Raw genomic sequence first — 20,062 nt, 5'->3', positions numbered from 1 at the left:
TTTCCCAGGATGTCTGTTATGTCAAGATGGGTTCAGAACAGCATAAACTTTGCAGCAGGCTAGTGCATGCTCAGTTAAACAAGAGACCAGGGGCTCCAGCTGGCAGAGCTGAGACCTTGGTCTGGGCAAGCTGAAACAGTTGGTCCAAATAAGGGTTGGGTGCAGGGCATCGTCATCTGTCACGCCACAATGCAGGTAAGGAATGTCGGGCATTTATACATGGAAAGGGCCCGGGGTTAATCCAGCAGGCATTCGCTGCCTACATAGTTTTTTGACAGCAGCTATTGGCTGCTGCTTGGCAGTCTCGCTTCCCGTAATGAAGACATTTGTTTGTTCTTGCTGAGAGAGGAGACGGCTTCCTGCAAAATCCTTATGGCTATTATGGTTTCTGTCCCATCCTGGGCTCTCCATCCAACTCTGGGTAAACAGTTCTTTATGGCCTCTATTGCGGAGTATAGGTTTTGCAGCCTCTTAGCTCTGAGCTCACTGCCCCTTCGCTATGCAGATTTTCAACAGGGAGTGTAATTGGCCATTGGAACAATTTACGCAGGGATTTTTTATTTGGACTGTGGTGGTGTCATGGACCATGCCCCTCAGTGCCAGGTGCTGTGCCAACAGGGAGCAGAGAGACAGAACCTGCTCTGGAGAGCTCACAAGAGAAGTCATAACACCCAGCTCTTAACAGAGCACTCTCCAGCAATAGAGCCCAGAGTGTTTTACTGAGGGCTCTGGATGAAAAGGAATTAGTTTGCGCAGTGCATAATTCATCTGTGGAACGCCCTGCTGCAGGATATGGTAAAGCCCAGGACTTTAGGAGACTTAAAGGATTATCCATATAAACATATGACAACAATCCCCCCTCCCTCCGCAATCATTAGAGGGATACCCTTTTTAACAAAGCTTACTGTGAGCTGCAGGGCTGGCTCACCTGCTCACAAAAGGATCGATGCCACCCCAACCTGACAGGCCAGTCCCACAGCCTCACCTGGGCTGGGTCCATCTCCCCTGAAAGGGGTCAATTGCCCTGTGCCAGCTGCAAACCCCCCATGCTCCTGGGCATGAGCTAACCACTAACTGGCAGGGGGCCAGGGGGCTAGGAAGAAACTTCCTTGGGGACAGGTGAGCCTGTCTTGGGATCTTCCTCCTTCTTTTGAAGCAGCAAGCGCTGGAGAGAGGGGATACTGGGCCATTAATCCAGTGATTTAGTGGGCCAAAAATACACCCTAATCTCTCTCTTGTAAGTGGGTAAGGGAAATGACCTAGCGAGTGCACAGAGCTGGGACACAGGAGAGCACCTCCCCTCTCTATGCCTGATCCCCTCTGGCCTCCCTATTTCCCTCCCAAGCTCCTCTCTGCACAGCACCTAGCGCAGTGGGGCCCTGATCCCACGACCAGGGCCCTTAGGAGCTACTGCAATCCAGACCGCTAACCCGGCATGTTATTGGTGCTTTTATGGTCTTGAAATATCACCCGGTTTGCAGCCAGGGTGGTCAATTCCCTGTTTGGTTTGGGGGTGGGGGGTGGGGGGAGGGTCTGGGAGAAGGGAAGAGAAAACAAAATCCTTGAGGCGCGCTGTCTCTTTAAGAGGGAGGTGGCGCCCCACCCTGCCGAGCCTAGAAATCAGCTTCCTCCAAAGCCCAGCTCAAGTCGCTCCGAGGCCGACCCGGGCAGGATGGGTGGCGTGCTGGGGCCAGAGGGGAGCCCCGGCTGGTGGCCCCCCGGGACCTAGCCGAGGGGTGAAATAGATCAGCAAAGCCCCCCGGACTGCATGGGGGGGCTGCAGGAGAAGCTGCCTCTTCGTGCCCAAAGAAGGACCCGAGTAAAGTCCCCCCAGCCCTGTGTGATCCCCTAGGACCAAGGGGGGGCCGGCCGGGTGCGCCCCTTCGCCCTGCCCGCTGCAGTCACCCGGCGTTTCAGCTGCCGGGGGGGGGGGGGTTTCTGGACCATCCCCCTTGACGGATTCTGGTCTCGGCGTGGGAACCGCAATGGGGGCTCATCGCGGGCTTTGGCAGCGCCCTGGAGTTGCTGAAGGGGGAGCTGGCGTGTGCGCCCCGGGCCCCAGCCACTGGAGATGAAGTGGGGGGCGGCGGGGGGGGGGGCACGGCGGAAAAGCGTTTACACGCCAGCGCCTGTTCCTGTCTTCCACGCCGCATTGGCTGTTCCCACTGGATCGTGACTGCAGGAGACAAAGGTGCCTTGGAAACCGGGCAAGTGGCGGGGGGGGGGGGGGATTATTCCGGCCAGCTCCCTGCCAATAGAAGATCCCTGCCTACGCCACCTTTCTAAAAGTGAACTATATTAAAAAACCAAACAAGCCCAGACCTCTGGTGGTGCTTTGCTCCAGAGACCGCAACGCGCGTTGCAAAGGTGAGTCGTCTTACCCCTTGCCTTAGAGATGGGGAAACTGAGGCAGGAGGCAGCGACTTGCCCCAGGTGTCAGAGCTGGGAATAGACGCCTGTCTCCTGACCCCCCAGTGCATGGGTCATCTTGCCTCCAGTCTGGTGCTAAATGGGGCCTGCCCCGCGGCATCATATTAGTCATCTGCGTTTCCTTTCCTGTCTCCCCTGGGGAGCCAATCTCGGTTCTCCTAAAACCATGGCATCCGCTTTCAGATAGCTGGCAACTGAAATCACGTTCCCTATTAAATGGCCTTTCTAGACCATTTATACATGTTTACTAGACTCCTCAACTGTCCTGTAATGATCTAATCAACCAAAATTGCAACCACAAAGCTTGAGAGCGGTGGTGAAACGTCTCCTGGTCACGTAACACTTGTGATATGGAAATACTGATGCCAATAATAATTTTCCATCTCAACTGCTTCCCTTTCCTGCCCCCCAAGAAACTGGGGGTTTGACTAAATAGCTTTAGCAAAAAAGTGTCTACTTTATGCAGACCAGGCTGGTGGTTTTGGTTTGATTTTTTTTTTTAAAAATCACATGGGGGAGGGACTCGTTTTAGAAAGGCACCGGAGGGTTTGAGGTCTGAAAGTTGAATCTAATTGAAGTGAATGCTTCCTGGGCAGTTTTTCATTAATATCATCAATGTGTCGAGTGGCTTTCATTTCCGACGACTCCAGAAAGCTTTATGGGCTTACTAGAGTTATTGGTGTTGGATTTTAGCCAGGGCACTCTGAACTAGTCATAGAATCATAGACTATCCGGGTTGGAAGGGACCTCAGTAGGTATCTAGTCCAGCCCCCTGCTCAAAGCAGGACCAATCCCCAATTTTTGCCCCAGATCCCTAAATGGCCTCCTCAAGGATTGAGCTCCCAACCCTGGGTTTAGCAGGCCACTGCTCAAACCACTGAGCTACCCCTCCCCCAATGTGAAACCAGACATGATGATGGATGTTACAACTTGGTCCAAGTGTTTTATGGCAGCACTGTAAGACCGTGAAGAAAGACACCGAAGAAATCTGCATCTGGGGAGCATCGCTGCCCCGCGTAATGTACTGTAATGGTGTGAACAGCGTTGCAATCTAAATTAAGAAAACTGAAGTTGACGTAAAGCTACCTGATATTATGACTAGGGGCACTGGGATGCTATCAGGATTTTGGGAGGGACCCCAATGTATATGTACAGTAGCTAGCACGTGGCTCATCCCTGCCGCAAACTGCTTACCCTCTAAAACGGGTGGGCAAACTTTTTGGCCCGAGGACCACGTTTGGGTATGGAAATTGCATGGCAGGCTGTGAATGCTCACAAAACTGGGGGTTGCGGTGTGGGCAGGGGTGAGGGCTCCAGCTTGGGGGTATGGGCTCTGGGGTGGGGCTGAGGATGAGGGGTTGGGGGTGCAGGAGGGTGCTCCAGGCTGGGACTGAGGGGTTCAGAGGGCAGGAGGGGGATCAGGGCTGGGGCAGGGGGTTGGGGCACGGGAGGGGTTCAGGGTTGCAGGCTCCGGGCGGTGCTTATCTCAAGCAGCTCCCGGAAGCAGCGGCATGTCCCCTTTCCAGCTCCTATGCAAAGGCATGGCCAGGTGGTTCTCCACAGTACCCTGTCTGCAAGCGCCACCCCGCAGCTCCCATTGACTGTGGTTGCCAGCCAATGGGAGCTGTGAGGGCGGCTCTTGGTGGGGACAGCATGCGGAGCCCCCTGGCTGCCCCTACATGTAGGAGCTGGAGGGGGGACATGCCGCTGCTTCTGGGAGCTGTGGAGAGTGGGGCAAGCCCCCAACCCTGCTCCCCGCCGGGAGCTCGAGGGCCGGATTAAAATGTCTGGAGAGTCGGATGCGGGCTGTAGTTTGCCCACCCCTGCTTTAAAAGCATGTACCAAGTGTAGAACAAACAGTAGGGTAGATGAGGATACAGGAGAAGGGCAAGCTTGGACAATTACACAGGTGATTTCTGTAGCTGTTTTTTTCCCCTTCTCGTTCCACTTCAGAGGTGGCCGCATTTCAGTGGTGGTTTAAGGGCTTGTGTACACATGGTACAGCTGTTCCTGAAGAGTGCAAGGTGCCGGATACTCTATTCCGGAACAAGAGTGCCTTGTTCCTGTTTATCTTAATCTCTGGGTTTAGCTAAACAGGGATAAAACACTTATTCTGGAATAAGACTCAGCGCATGGAGTTATTCAGGAATAACCCATAGTTAATGCTTCAATATGCTGGGCTCTCTGAGACTGCTTACAACTTGCCGTCCTCTGGGAAGAAAGTTGCAATAGAAATCCTAAGGTGAACGCTCTCTCCAGACTTGTAAAAGCACAAAGGGCAGCTGGATTTCAAGGCCAGAGAGGATCGGTATATGGTTCTGTAGCTTGACCTCCCACATAGTGCAGACCAGGAAATCTCACCTGTGATTGTGAACCTGCAGATGGTCAGGAAATCTTTAACTTTGTTTTCAGTCAGTTCTTCTTGACCAGATTTTGAGTTTTAATTAAAAAAAAAAAAAGCCATGTTTTTGGCCAAAATGTCGGTGGTCAACCTGAAGTTTTCAAGGTCGGGGGTGCGTGTGGGTGGGGAGGGGAAGTGTTGACTACTCAGTTTCCCATCGCTCTTGGAAAACCCATCTTTTGCCAAAACAAGTCTTGAACGAAATACTTCAACCTGTTCCAATCAAACACCACCACTTCTGGATCCATTCGAGCGGGTCTCCTAGAGACATCCCGTCTCGCTGTAAAGACGCCAAGGGTTTGTCTTCAGTGCGTTGTCGGTTTGAGCTATAACTGCAGGTTGGCCCTAACCCGACTCCCACTCCCACACAAATCACTCACTTGAGTTGTGCTTTAGATTTGAGCTAGGTGGCCCACGGGCTGGCGTGGGAGGAGCGAGGAGGTTGGTGCTCAAGTGACGAATGCAGGGGGGGTTGTGGCAGCTTGAATTGTAGAACTGGAGAACCATGGGGTTAGAAGGGACCCTAACCCCTGCCCAGATGCAGGATTCGTTGTGTAGCTCGAATGGGAAGCATTCTGCCCTGAGCTAGGCTAGCTCAAGTGGACGAACGCCTGCTATCTGTTGCAGTGAAGACGCGTCCGTCCTGAGTGATGGAGAAGCCGTGCTTTTCACGCTGGCATAGCCTCTTCCCATGTGACTGAGCGGCAGGGGACACAGAATACTGTGGTTTCATAGTAGCAGCCATATTAGTCCGTATCCGCAAAAAGAACAGGAGTCCTTGTGGCACCTTAGAGACTAACCCATTTATTTGAGCATAAGCTTTCGCCCTCCTGCACCCCCAACCCCTCATCCTACAGCTCGCTTCATCGGATGCATTCAGTGGAAAATACAGTGGGGTGATTTATATACATAGAATACTGTGGGAAGCATTTCCCATTGTGAGTATCCGGGTATTGACCCAGCTTCCTTGCGGTTTATCTTCCTCCCATTTGTACTTTCTGAAAGTCTCCCTCTGGCTGCCGTGTTCCTCTAGCATTGCACAGAAGATGGGGGTGGGGGTTGGTCCGAGAAGCCAGTCTGAGACACAGCATGTCTCCCCAACCTGTGTCTATAGGGTGACCAGACAGCAAATGTGAAAAATCGGGATGGGGGTTGGGGGTAATAGGAGCCTATATAAGAAAAAGACCCAAAAATCGGGACTTTCGCTATAAAATCGGGACATCTGGTTACCCTATATGTCTACAATGGGTGGCTAGTGAGCCCAGTTGATTCATCTTGTGTTGCTACTTGCATCCAGTAAAATGCTGCTTCTCTCTTGATCTAGGACTGTCTGGGGCTGGCATGGAAGGGACAGCTGCCCCCTGCAGCGCTGTGCTTAGCTCCCCATCTGTCACCTGAGGGGCAGCACCTCTTGCTCTGTAAGTGGCATTCTCTCCCATTGTTGAGCCAAGATCTGTTAGCCGGGGGGTAAAATGAACACAAAGATCGCTGGCCCCATGGAACTGTGGGAAGTGAAGTGCCGGATGGGAGTGGCCAATATCCAACCTCTGTCTGGGATCACGGTGATCTAATCGAGAATGTTAGGTGGTGGGGGATATGGAACTAGATGGAGCTGTCTTTGAGGCAGCAAAGAGATGGGGCTAGAGGCATCATTGGCTTGTCCTGCATGGCAGGAAGGAGGTGGAGGGAATAAAGTGGGTTAATAGCTGGATCTGGTAGGGCAGGCGGATAGGAGGTGGGGTCTTGGGGGGTGGGACTACAGGCCAATGGCTTGGTCCAGGATGCTGGACTGGATGTCTCAATGGGCTAGGGATTGTGCTGCTGTAAATGTCCAATCTGCAAAACGAACCATTGGTAATTCAGTGGTGCAGAGCGTACTGTGGGGTGGTAGAGGTCTCTGCTCTACAGGTGAACGTTAGCATGCGGACAGGTCTCTGAAAGTAACGTTAGAGGGCATTTCACAGGACGTCCTACTCTCTCAATCTTTCAGGCGAACAAACATGTGAAGAGAAGACCATGCGCCCACTAGCTGGCATGTGCGTAGCTTTGTGCCTGGTGATCGTGGGACTGGCAGACGGGGCTGACCCGTGCCTTGTCTCTGCCAACAATGAAATCGCCACCTGCAAGGGTCAGAACCTGAACCGCGTTCCCCAGCATCTTCCCTGCACCCTGCTCAGACTGGATCTCTCGTATAACAAGCTCAAAGAGATCACCGCAGGGGACTTCTCAGCGCTGACCCGGCTGCAGAGCTTGGACCTGGGCTACAACAACATCTCGCACATCGTGGAACATGCCTTCGTTTCCAACGTCCAGCTGGAGGAACTCAGCCTATTCAACAACTCCCTGCGCCGGATCCCCTCGCTGGCCCTGAAGCCTCTGAGGAAACTGAGGCGGCTGGACATGTCCAACAACTTGTACCTCCGCTCAACTCTGGACGAGGTCTTCAGCACTCTGAGGAACCTGCAGGAGTTCTCCATGGGTGGGTCTCTGATCCAGACAGTCGGCAAGTGGGACTTCCTCCCGCTGAGGGATATAGCCTTGCAGAAGTTTGCCCTGAAGACAGCGTCCAGCCTACTGGAGTATCAAGAAGGGGCATTCTCGGTGCTCAATACCACAACCCTGTGGTGTGACATAGCCCTGGACAAAAATGCCCAGGCCTTGCCCATGATGCTGCGGGACCTGAGGGGTAAGCCGCTGCAGTACCTCCGCTTCCGCAACCTCTTTGAGTTCACCTACTACACTGACTCCACAGATCTCTTCTCTGGCTTGGCCGAGGTGCGAGCCAGCAAGCTGGTCTTCTACCGGGGCAAGTTCAACGAGAACCTGCTACGTCTGGCCCTGCTGAACATCCAGAAGTCCAGCATCCGTGACCTCTCCCTGATGGCCATTGACTTCGCCCGCTCTTCCCAGTGGAACCGCTCGGAAGCAGGCATCACCAACCTGACCCTAGACAGCTTGTTGCTGAAAGACATCAGCAACCCCGACGTCCTGCGTTTCGATTGGACCTTCACCTGGTTCAGCGGCGTGGCCAACCTCTCCATTCTCAACATCAACTTCAACTTCGTGCCCTGCGACACCTGGGACGAGATGCGCAACGTGGTGACCCTGGACATCTCCAACAACCGATTGAGGGATGCCTACATCTACAACCAGGGCTGCAACTACCAGGACATCATGCCCAAACTGGAGCGGTTCCTTATGGCCAAAAATGAGCTGACCAGCCTGTCCGTAGTGGCTAAGCTCACGGCCAATTGGCCTCGCCTGACCCATATCAACGCCAGCCACAACCGCATCGGGGGCCTGAAGGAGACGGCGTGCCAGTGGAATCCTGGCCTGGTCTGGCTGGCCCTGGACCACAACACTGTTACCATGGAGATCTTCAAGTGCCTGCCCATCACCCTTCACTACCTGGACCTGTCCTCCTCTGAGCTGGACCGGCTGGAGATGAGCTACTTTGTCCGCTGCCAAGACCTACAGGAGCTGAAGCTGAGTGGAAACAAGATCAAGTTCATTCCCTCAGAGTGGAGATGCCCCAGCCTGCGAATACTGGCCATGGATGGCAACTCCTTTGGTGTCATCAGCAAGGGCTCCTTCGTCAACATGCCAGAGCTGACCAGCCTCAAGGCCGGGAACAACCCCTATCACTGCACCTGTGACCTCTACGGCTTCCTGCAGGAGACTCGGAGGAAGGGTAAGCTGACCCTGCTGGACTGGCCTGGGGGCTGGACGTGCTTCCATCCAGAGTCCCTGCTGGACGTGGGCGTGGCTGCCTACACCCCGGGGGTGACGGAGTGCGATGTGAGGGTGGTGGTGGCCATCTCTGTCTCAGTCACGGCCGCTGTGATCATTGCAACCATAGTGCTGTGCTGGAGGTTCGACGTGCTGTGGTATCTGCAAGCCACCTACCGCATCGTCCGTTCGAAGTACCGTGCCCGCCACGCTCACCCCACTCGGGCCTACACCTACCACGCCTTCATCTCCTACAGCTGCTCAGACGCCGACTGGGTGAGGCAGGAGCTGCTCCAGCGGCTGGAGAGCTCCAGCCCCCCGTACCGCATCTGCATCCATGAGAGGGACTTCACACCGGGCAAGTGGATCATCGACAACATCATCGAGAACATCGAGAGCAGCTACAAGATCATCTTCGTCCTCTCCCGCAACTTCGTCGACAGTGAGTGGTGCAACTACGAGCTCTACTTCGCCCACCAGCGGGCCGTGGGGCTGGGCTACGAGGACGTCATCCTGGTGGTGAAGGAGGCCATCGATCCTCAGAGCCTGCCTCACAAGTTCTGCAAGCTGCGGAAGATGCTGAGCACCAAAACTTACCTGGAATGGCCTTCGGAGCCTAGCCGGCAGCCTTTCTTCTGGGTACAGCTCAGGAATGTGCTGGGGAAACCAGGAGTGGCCGAGCCCAGCCAGGACCAGGTCTCGCTGGCCAGCGTGGAGTTGGGCTCAGATGAGAGTGTGGACAATCTGGCTGAAGAGGAAACTGCCATTGACGCCGTGGCTAGCCCTGCAAGCTAGCGCTCGCTTGGACTCCAGCTCCATGCTGCCCCTGCTCCTGAGCTACATGTCTCGCACAGTGCATTCGCATGCTGATGTCCTGCTTTGCAGATGTGGTGGGAAGAACATTGCTCCAGGTCTTGGCCAGCTCTCCAGTATTCCATTCCCTATGCACTGTGACCAAACAGAGTGGAAGGCATGAACGGCTACTAAACTCCAGACCCAGATTTTTCGGAAGGGAGCAACGATCTTATTGGCCTGACTCGAGACCCCTTTTAAAGGAGCCTCTCAGTTAGAGTGCTGAGCACCCGCCCTCTGAAAATACGGTGCCCTTTCAAAGGAGCACGTGAAATATCAAGGCACCTAAGTACTACCTAATGCATTGTATTTACCCGCTAGCCAATGGGAGACCCTAAGCTCCTGGGCTGGGAGTAAGGAGCCCCCCTATTCGAGGTCAGCACGAGTCTGCCGTGCAAGGCAAACTCCGAGAACGTAGCCAACCTGCGTGTCCGCTGTTTGTGATCCTGCCACCTCTCGTTTCTCCTGAAGGTTTAACCAGAGAAGTATTGCCAGGCAAGTCGTAATGGAAGGATACAACTTTGCTAGGGCTTGTGCACTTTAGTATCTGGGTGAAATTCATCCCTTTGCAGCACAAGCCGCTTACGTCCCAGCTGTTACCCGCTCGAGGACATCAGTGCTGCGTGCAGCTTCCGCTGACCCTTTTCCTGAGTGAGCGGCACCCTCCGCGGAGGAGACATTGACTGAGGTTTCTTCGCTCCAGGTGTCTTGAATCATGGCTGTCGGGATCGGTCCGTACAGCAGCCACAACCTGAGCACTCTGCACTTCTGATCATTGAAAGTGACCAAAACAGGCACCTTTATCTGCTCCAGGTATGCCTCTGCCAAAAATCTGCTTATTTTACTGACCTCCAACTCTCAGCTGCATTGACTCCTGCTGGGCTATGGCGCACCAAGCTGGAGTCTCGTACCATGAGCAAAACTGCCAGTGAAGTTCCAGTGGCAAAATCTTCCATCTCCCCGGTGATGTGGCTGGATAGAGGAGGTCCCTAGTGGGGAGGGGAAGGGGGCATTTGTGCTTGAAACTGCAATCTGAGCCCATCCGAGCGGGATTCGTGGAGCCAGATAGCGGAAGAACGTATTTCTGTTGCGTTTATTTTAGGGCTGTCGATTTTAATAGCCGTTAACTCATGCGATTAACTCCAAAAAATTAATTGCGATTTAAAAAATTAATCGCAGGTTTAATCACACCGTTAAACAATACAATATCAATGGAAATTTATTAAATATTTTGGATGTTTTCTACATTTTCAAATATATTGATTTCATTACAACACAATACAAAGTGTACAGTGCTCACTTTATATTATTTTTATTACAAATATTTGCACAGTACAAAGGATAACCAAAAGAATAGTATTTTTCAATTCACCTCAGACAAGTACCGTAGTGCAAGCTCTCTCCTGAAAGCATAACTTACAAATGTAGATTTTTGTTGTTACGTAACTGCACTCAAAAACAAAACAATGCAAAACTTTAGAGCCTACAAGTCCACTCGGTCCTACTTCTTGCTCAGCCATTTGCGAAGAGAAACAAGTTTGTTTATCTTTACGGGAGGTAATGCTGCCCACTTCTTATTTACAATGTCACCTGCAAGTGAGAATAGATGTTTGCATGGCATTTTTGTAACCGGCATTGCAAGGTATTTAAATGCCAGATATGCTAAATGTTCGTATACCCCTTTATGCTTTGGCTACCATTCCAGAGGACATGCTTCCATGCTGATGACACTTGTTAAAAAATTTTTTTTTAAAAGTGTTAATTAAATGTGTGACTGAACTCCTTGGGGAAGAATTGTATGTCTCCTGCTCTGTGTTTTGCCCACATTCTGCCATATATTTCATGTTCTAACAGTCTTGGATGACAACCCAGCACATGTTCTTCATTTGAAGAACACTTTCACTGCAGATTTGACAAAACACAAAGTAGGTACCAATGTGAGATTTCTAAAGATAGCTACAGCACTCAACCCAAGGTTTAAGAATCTGAAGTGCCATCCAAAATCTGATCGGGATGGAGTGTGGAGCATGCTTTCAGAAATCTTAAAAGAGCAACATTCTGATGCAGAAACTACAGAACCCAAACCACCAAAAAAGAAAACCAACCTTCTGCTGGTGGCATCTGACTCAGATGATGAAAATGAACATGTGTTGGTCCACACTACTTTGGATTGTTATCGAGCAGAACCCATCATCAGCATGGATGCACGTCCTCTGGAACGGTGGTTGAAGCATGAAGGGACATACGAATCTTTAGCCCGTAAATATCTTGCGATGCCGGCTACAACAGTGCCATGCAAACGCCAGTTCTCACTTTCAGGTAACATTGTAAACAAGAAGCGAGCAGCATTATCTCCAGCAAATGTAAACAAACTGGCTGAACAAGAAGTAGGACTGGGTGGACTTGTAGGGTCTAAAGTTTGACATTGTTTTATTTTTGAATGCAGTTATTTTTTGTACATAATTCTACTTTTGTAAGTTCAACTTTCATGATAAAGAGATTGCACTACAGTGTTTGTATGAGGTGAATTGAAAAATACTATTTCTTTTATTTTTACAGTGCAAATATTTAATCAAAATATGAAGTGAGCACTGTACACTTTGTATTCTGTGTTGTAATTGAAATCAATATATTTGAAAATGTGGAAGACATCCAAAAACAATTATATAAATAGTATTCTATTATTGTTTGCCAGCGCGATTAATCGCGATTAATTTTTTTTAATCGCTTGTCAGCCCTAGTTTATGTAATGTATTTATGCTGTACCTTTAACCACAAGGGCCCATTAGAGATGACCGGTTTCATTTCAGCCCACTGAGTCGACACCATGGGACTAATCTGCCCTGCCCCTTTGGGGATCTTTGCCATGGGGCCGAGTAGTCTCCTGTGAGCTTCGCCGCCTTTGCATTGTGACTCATGGAAAGCAGAGGGGTTCCCTTAGCGCAGGGGAGGGCAAACTTTCTGGGCTGAGGGCCTCATCTGGGTGAGGAAATTGTATGCAGGGCCGGGGTTGGGGTGCGGGAGGAAGTGTGGGGAGTGGGAGGGGGTGTGGTGTGTAGAAATGGGCTCAGGGCAAGGGATTGGGGCAGAGGAGGGGTGCGGAGTTTGAGGGGGCTCAGGGTAGGGGGTTAGGGTGCAGGAGGGAACTCAGGGCAGGGGGTTGGGGTGCAGGAGGGGCGTGGGGTGTGGTGGGGGCTCAGGGCAGGGGGTTGGGGGTGTACAGTGCAGGCAGGGGGCTCAGGGCAGGGAGTTGGGGGGTGGGGTGCAGGAGGGGTTCTGGATCTGGCCCGGCGCCACTTACCTAAAGCGGCTCTGGGGTGGAAGCTCCCTGGCTGCCTGGCTGCCCTGGCCCCATGCCATGCCGCTCCGGGAAGCAGCCGGCACCATGTCCCTGCACAGCCCCGGGGGGGGGGCACAGGGCTCCATGTGCTACTCTTGCCACGCCTCCAGGTACCTCCCCTGAAGCTCCCATTGGCTGCGGTTCCTTGTCCCCGGCCAATGGGAGCTGCGGGGGCGGTGCCTGGAGGCAAGGGCAATGCACGGATCCCTATGTGCCCCCCGGCCCCTCCCCCTCCCAGGGCGTGCCCGGCGCTTTGGAGAGCAGTGCAGGGCCTGCGCCTCCACGGGGGGGGGGGGGCAATCCCGCGGGCCAGCTCCAAAGCCCTGAGGGGCTGTCGTTTGCCCACCCCTGCCTTAGTGTGATCCGTTTCTGGGGTCTCCAACTGGCCTGCGTTACTAAGCTCCTGAGATGATAGGCCAGGCCTGCTGAAATGTGGGGCAGGGGGCCCAGCCGAATGGGGCTACTGGCAGTTCTTGTCGGGGTTGCCCATGCACTTAGCATTCGCTGGGAATATGGCAGGGAAGTCCGTTCTGATCCTGTGGTGGAGGCGGGGGTATCTCTTCCAAGTTACACTCAGACATCTGAAATCGAGCTTCTATTTCCGCCCCCCTCATTGACTTCCTTAGGGGCTGGCCTCCCTACAAGAAGTTGCACTGTCTAGAACGGGAAGCCCAACTCCAGAGTTCTGCTTGTGGGTCTGATCCTCTCTGGGTGCTTCTGTTTCCCCACTTTTACAGATTTTTTTTTGCGGGGTGCTGGGGGCGGGGAGGGTGAAATAACTACTTGTGAGAACAAATGTATATAAGGCGCTAGTATTTCGAACCAGCTGTCCCCGAATTCATACTGGCTCTGACTTCAAATACTTTCTCCCCTGCGTCAATGCACCTTCTTTCAAACGAAGTCGTTGTGGGTTTTTGTTTTTTCAATGTAAAGGTCTCAAAAGGACCACAGGGCTCTGAGCAGGGCTCCCCGCAGGAGCCTTTGAGAAGTGACGTACAGCATGTTGCTGACTCTTTATATTTAATAAAAGAGTGATGTCTTTCCTAGCGTGGCTGCACCATGGTTTTCAGGTGGGACGCTCTCAAACGGCCTTCAGTGAGCTGGAGGCAAAGTGAGTGCGTGTGCGAGTGACACACACGCGTGTGCACACACACCGGTGGCGGTGGTGGTACAAGCCCTGTGCACTTGTTTGGGGGAGACGCGTGACATACAGGACCCTGTCTCACCGGGGCAGTGTTGTACAGGTGAGGGGTGGGGATGAAGACCTGGATGGAGGGGGCATATATAGGGGGATGCAGGAGCCTGGCCCAGGTGACCTCCCCAGGTCCCTTCCAGTCCTACGATAGGAGCGTGTGTTAATCCGTTGTCTATGCAACGCTGCAGGCGAATGGGGGGATGGGAGAAACTCCCTCTCAGCCCGCACAGGTCATGCGGGGGCGGTAGGGTTAAATAAAGGGTCAGTGTTCCCGCGTCCGATCCCTTCCCGATGCCCGACTCGCCAGCCCCAGGGTGGCGAGAGTTTGCCTGCAGAGCCAGACGGGCGGTACCCTGCGCTCAGTGGTTTTCGGGAAGGTTGGAACCGGCGAGGAAGTTGGCTCCACGTGGGATGTGGTGGAGAGAGGGAGCCGGAAGGGGCGGGGGGGGGCCGCTCGACCTAGGCCGACCCCTCAAAGCAGCAGCCTGTCTGTCCCCCCGTGCGTGCACGCTGCTGGAACAGGCTGGTTCAGTGCTGGGTTTGCACGGAGCGGGTGAGCCGCCTTGCCTGGCTTGGGACCCTGTTTACCCAGGTGTCTGTTCCAAGCAGGATGCTGGCTTGGCTGGGAAAAAACCTCCCTTCTTCACCCGTTGGGAAAATAACCCCCAGCCCTCCTGGGGGCCCAGCAGTAGCTGCTACCGCAGGCTCCAGTCCACCACTAGGGGGCAATATCGCACCACTCCCCTGCACCAAGCTGTAGTGGGCTAAAAGCCATGCAGGGCTGGGGACGGACAAGGGGGGAACATAACTCTGGCAGGAAGGGTTGGAATGGACTGGAGGGGAGCAAAGTGCGGGGCACAGCCCGTGAGGGGCAGCCAGAATCCAGGCTTCCCTGGAACGAAGGGCACCGAGTCTCCCTCCAGCTGCAATGCTGCCGTTCTCTTGCAGAAAGTCGTCCCCACCCCACGCCTCTCTATACACATGTGATCCCCTGTACTACCACGTTACTGTCTCTGTAGGGTCCTCTTCCGTGCCCCCCCCCCCACCAAGCAGAGAAATCCTCCCCTGCTCCAGTAGGAAGAGAGGAAACAGCCACCCTGGAACAATCCCAACGGCTCATTTGCAGTCCAGATTCTCTGCTCATGGAGACGCTTGCACCTGTCTGTGACTCCAGGGAGTAAGCCCCTAGTCCAGTCCTGGGTGGGGGAGGTAGAAGGGGGGTGTCAAGCCAGGTCTCAGCAGGTGCATTTTAAGCATGGTCTTATAAAGCTGCTGCTCTTAGATTATGATTGATTTTCCCCCCTCCCCCCCACACCCAGACAACCTCACTTTTCCCCCGGAGCACTTAAATACTGCTTGAGCCCATGTGCATCTGCCAGCGGGCCCAGGGTTCGGGAAAATCCTTGGCAATGCACTTGCTGGTGCAAGACTAGCCCATGGCGAGAGGGCATTTCCTCCCCCCCCCCCCATCTGCTGCTTGGTTTGTGCCCTGAAGCAGGAGGCTGGGTGGATATAATTTTCCCTCTTGTATCTTTTCTCCCTCCTCTGTCTGTCCCCTGTGAGTGAGGCCCAGGCCCATCGAGTTTGAGGCTCTGGCTGACATTCCGGGGCTGCGTTTGTCAAGTGACTCTTCGGTGGTCTCCGATTTCCGACGGCACTCGTCTCTACCACAGCACAGCCGCCTGCAGGCGAGTGTAGTCGTGCCCTCTCGGGGTTCTCAGCGGAGTGAGTTGGGATTTTTGAAGGGGCTTGGGCACTAGGCGCCCCTATTTTACTGAACATCAGTGGGATCTGGCACCGAAGGCGCTCTTGGCCTCTACCCTGAATGCCTATTTAATGGCAGATGGCGGCTGACTTGGATCCTGAACGGAGTCATTGTGCACAGCTGGACAGGGTGGCAACCTGAGGGATTTTGGCGGAGGGTGCTGCATGCGGCCTTGCCCCCCTGCAGCTCCCACTCACTCTTTAGCAGGACAGTCCCCGTGTACGGGGAAATGGTCCTGCTGGTTACACTCAGGCTGCAGTATCTGGTGTGGCCAGCAGGTGGCACACCCAAACCCCCCTCTTCTGCAGATTGGGAGTAGGTTGATTTTGGGGGCAGCTAAGAAACTGAATCTAAATTTTTAATCTTGCTTGTGGGGGGATCTGCTCCCATGAGGAGGCCCTGGGGCAGGGGGTGGCAGCGGCAAGGCCAGGATGTGATCGACGTGACCAATCAGCGCAAACGCCCATCGCTGAACTCCTTCCCCTCATTCCAAATGGCATGACACAGGCTCCGTCTTTCTCCGCTGCACCCCTGGGCCCCCCCCTTATCACACAGGGCTGCTGTAGAAGGCCACAGAATCTTTTACTAGGCAACATGCCTCTGCTGAAATGCAGGCAGCTCTGGGTTAGAGACATGCTAGCTGCTGTACAAACAGAAGAAAACGATGGTCCTGCCCATAGACCTTCCAAGCTAATCAACTCGGCTTGGCGTTTTGGCAGGGGCAGGACGGGGCTGGTTCTCATCATCCAGTTGATAAGTGGCTGCATAGGTCTGGTTTCCCCAGGTCTGTCCCAGGATCTGGGGTACAGTACGATTCTGGGGCCGTCTCTGCTCGAGGGGTACTGGAAGGAGTATGGCGCCCCCCAGAGATAGGCACTGCCTGCAAACCCTGGTCAAGTCAGCAGCCCAGACGCCTCCTGCCACTTGCAGGGCCAGGTAGGACGCTGAGCACTCGGCTGGCCAGTGCTGGTAGCAGCCCAGGAGGGAGGATCCCAGGGCTGCTGGCTTTGATTCCCCGTTGGGGAAGAGGCACCCTCTAGTCCCACCCTTTAAAGCTACCGTGGTCCTGAACTGACCTTACAGCGCCAGGAATCGCAGCAGGTGTCAGACTGCATGTGCCTCCCCCTATCACCGGCCAGGCTTCATTCAGGGGCTGGACCACGTGTGCCTGTTGGAGGGGGGACGCCTGGGTCTAGCCCCAGCTCTGGGAGGGCAGTGGGGTCAAGTGAGTTGGAAGGGAGGGGAAGGGAGGTAGCTGGGAGTCAGGACTCCTGGGTTAAGAATGTAAGAACGGCCAGACTGGGTCAGACCAAAGGTCCATCCAGCCCAGCGTCCTTTCTTCCGACAGTGGCCAATGCCAGGTGCCCCAGAGGGAGTGAACCTAACAGGTACTGATCAAGTGATCTCTCTCCCGCTATCCATCTCCACTCTCTGACAAACAGAGGCTAGGGACACCCTTCCTTACCCATCCCGGCTAATAGCCATTAATGGACTTAACCTCCATGAATTTATCCAGTTCTCTTTTAAACCCTGTTATAGTCCTAGCCTTCACAACCTCCTCAGGCAAGGAGTTCCACAGGTTGACTGTGCGCTGAGTGAAAAAGAACTTCCTTTTATTTGTTTTAAACCTGCTGCCCATTAATTTCATTGGGTGGCCCCTAGTTCTTCTATTATGGGAACAAGTAAATAACTTTTCCTTATTTGCTTTTTCCACACCACTCACGATTTTATAGACCTCTATCATACCCCTCCTTAGTCTCCTCTTTTCCAAGCTGAAAAGTCCTAGCCTCTTTAATCTCTCCTGATAGTGGACCCATTCCAAACCCTTGGCTCTAGCCGCAGCTCGAGGAGGGGTGGGAGACAGGACTCCTGGGTTCTATTCCTGGCTCAGATTCCTTGTATTATCTTAGGCAGGTCCCTTCATCTCTGCCCCAGGTTCCCAGCTGTAAACTGGAGGTAACAATACATGGCTCGTGGGGGGGTGGTGGTATTACGAGACATTCATTAATGATGTGTGATGCTCTGCTGAAAGGTGCTGTCGAATGTATGTCCCTCCCGTCCCCAGAGCATTATGGGTAACACCACCCACTCCTAACTACAGGGCTGCCTGCCAAGAGCAGAGTTTGCTCATTAATTCTTATCCGTCCTCATCTGAAGAGCTCTGAGCGCTCCAGAAAAAGAAGGGTTTGTATTCTCAGCAGCCCCCTCCTCGGGGCGGGAAACTGAGGCCCAGCGCAGGGGAAACGGCTCACCCAACAGGTCAATAGCAGAGGTGACAAGGGGACCCAGGAGTCCTGACTTGCATTGCTATACACTAAGCCCCTCCACCATGCCTGTCTCCCTCACTTGTCACTGCTCTTGGTGCCCCCAGGGACTTCCATTAGCATTTATTTGCACTAGACTCTTGCCTCAAGTTAATTGACGGCCTTTTTCAAGGTGGCTAATGCTTGTGAAGGCGAGTGTGGACGCTCTGCAGCTTTTGGCTCTACAAGGGCTCTGCCAAGAGTAAAAGGTCTCTAGCACAGACAAACCCATATGCCGTGTCTACACTAGGGAAAAAAGAGCACTTCCAACCCATGTTAAAACCCCAGTGAAGAGGAGGGAGTTTGTCATTGTTAACATGTGTTGGCAGGTCGAGACAAACCCCAGATCCCCAGTAATCTTTACCTCCACCTGCTTGCACACATGAAAACCTCCAGCCGGCCTTGTCTTCACTAGGGTTTTACCTCGTGTTAGCTCGAGTTCAGAGCCCACCTTTTCTCCCCTAGTAAAGACAAGCTTTTAAGATTTTGACCTGTTTAAAAACACACCACGTTTTGTCCGGGGCTTGTGTACATGTGGAAATTGACCAGAAAAGCTATTCCAGAACCGTTCCTCCTGGGGACTCTCTGTTCCAGAATAAATCGCACTGTTCGGGAAGGATTAGTGCATTTCCAAAACAGAGTAATCCAGGAATCAAGTCACGCTTTATTGTGGAATAGAGGGTCCAGGCTGGCATTATACAGGATGAGCCATTCCAGTCAGGCTCCCTGTGGGGGGACGGGAATGCCCGTGTTGAGCTGTGTTTTAAAAGCTGGCAGGGGTGGGATGAAACCTCTGAAGCCTGACGCTGCTTGATGATCAGTTGCCCCTCCCCGGCCCCCGCACATGTGTATCTGTGTCAGCCCTCATTCAGGGCTTGGGGAGCTGTCATGTGCTTTTTCTGTAGCTGTTTTCCATCCAGACCTTCTAATTTCTTACCACCAAAGAATTTCCATCTCCAGGGCAACCCAATAGCAAGGATTTCCATCAGAGAGATGTGGCCACTGTACCAGGCCCTGGGTGAGTGGCCAAGACAGGGATCAGAACCAGGCTGAGGCTTTGGAGAATTGGAGCCAGGAGTGATCCGGCATCCCGGGCCATTATGGGAACTTAAATATCAAGACACCAGGAGGTATGTTTAAAGCCCCAACTGCAATTCTCTTAATGGTGAAGAGGGGAGGGGGGACTGGGTTAAATACGAGGCCTCTTGCTTTGAGGGGTCTCAACCCAGGCTGGGCCACCGCATCTGTAAACCTCTGTCCAGGGTGTTGGTGTCCCTGTCCCCCTGATCGACCTGCTAGTACTCCCAACTTGAGGGCTCCGTCCTATAGCTCAAGCTATAGCAGCAGCTGCTCTTCGCTCTAGAAGTCAGTGGTTCAGTCTTGGGTTGTGACCAAGGCAGTAGCCACCACGCTTCCAGTTGTGGCCACCCCTGCAGCCACACTAGGGAGCGGAGGGGTTACAATTGCCATGTGTCGATGAGGTGCCAGGGCCTCTGTTCTAACCCTGTCTGCGTCAGCGGGGTGCATACCAGAGTACCCGCCTCTCCTGCTCTGGACAGAGAACTTTAAGTTCTAGTTGGAGGGGCTGGAAAACTATTGCCCACGTCCTGCGCTTTTGTGTCTGATCTGGCTTGCGGTCCCAAGCATCCCCAGCTAGCTATGGGTAATGGGGCCTGATCCAGAATCCTTGATGGAAATCAATGGAAAGTGACTCCAAAGAATCAGGTCCTGGAAATGTGATGCTCATGTCAAAGGTGACACTGCAGCACCCCCTGCTGGCCGAAGGTTAGACCAGCATTGGCTCACCCCTCCGAGCCAGCGGTGCCTAGCTAGCAATTATGAAATGTTATGTGCTCTGGCTGGCTGGCTGCTCCCTGCATCATTGTGATTCCTCTTGGTACGTTCTCTGTTGAATCGCAGACACTGTGTGCAAGTGAGGTTAAGTGGAAAACCAGGGGGCGGGGGCTGAACAGGGGCTGAATTCATGGTCCCTGTCACTTCCAGCCCTGCCTTGGCTGGGGGCAAAGTCGCTAAGGGATGGAGGCGT

General features: G+C 53.4%; 2 protein-coding genes across 4 annotated transcripts in view; both read left to right on the top strand.

Moving 5' to 3' along the window:
* The first annotated feature begins 2,118 nt into the window (after positions 1 to 2,118).
* Positions 2,119 to 20,062, top strand: part of ITGA10 (integrin subunit alpha 10) — a 70,089-nt gene continuing 52,145 nt past the window's right edge. Inside the window, exon 1 of one of the 3 annotated variants that reach the window (XM_084613282.1) lies at positions 2,119 to 2,191. The gene's annotated coding sequence lies outside the window, so the exon portion shown is untranslated. Of the gene's footprint in view, positions 2,192 to 10,085; positions 10,226 to 18,995; positions 19,146 to 20,062 lie in introns of those variants that run through there. The other 2 variants (XM_084613280.1, XM_084613281.1) reach the window with 2 other exon arrangements.
* Positions 2,245 to 9,355, top strand: LOC311512195 (toll-like receptor 2; the record flags this gene model as incomplete). Its single annotated transcript, XM_084613283.1, has 3 exons — positions 2,245 to 2,367; positions 6,156 to 6,249; positions 6,822 to 9,355. The coding sequence occupies exon 3, from the start codon at positions 6,848 to 6,850 to the stop codon at positions 9,353 to 9,355; it is 2,508 nt and encodes an 835-aa protein (XP_084469409.1). The 5' UTR covers positions 2,245 to 2,367; positions 6,156 to 6,249; positions 6,822 to 6,847.

The sequence above is a fragment of the Lepidochelys olivacea genome, assembly GCF_965140295.1.
Source record: "Lepidochelys olivacea isolate rLepOli2 genome assembly, chromosome: 24".
NCBI lineage: Eukaryota > Metazoa > Chordata > Testudines > Cheloniidae > Lepidochelys > Lepidochelys olivacea.
The sequence above is the reverse complement of the archived record's forward strand: the minus strand, read 5'-3'. Positions and strand labels throughout refer to the sequence as shown.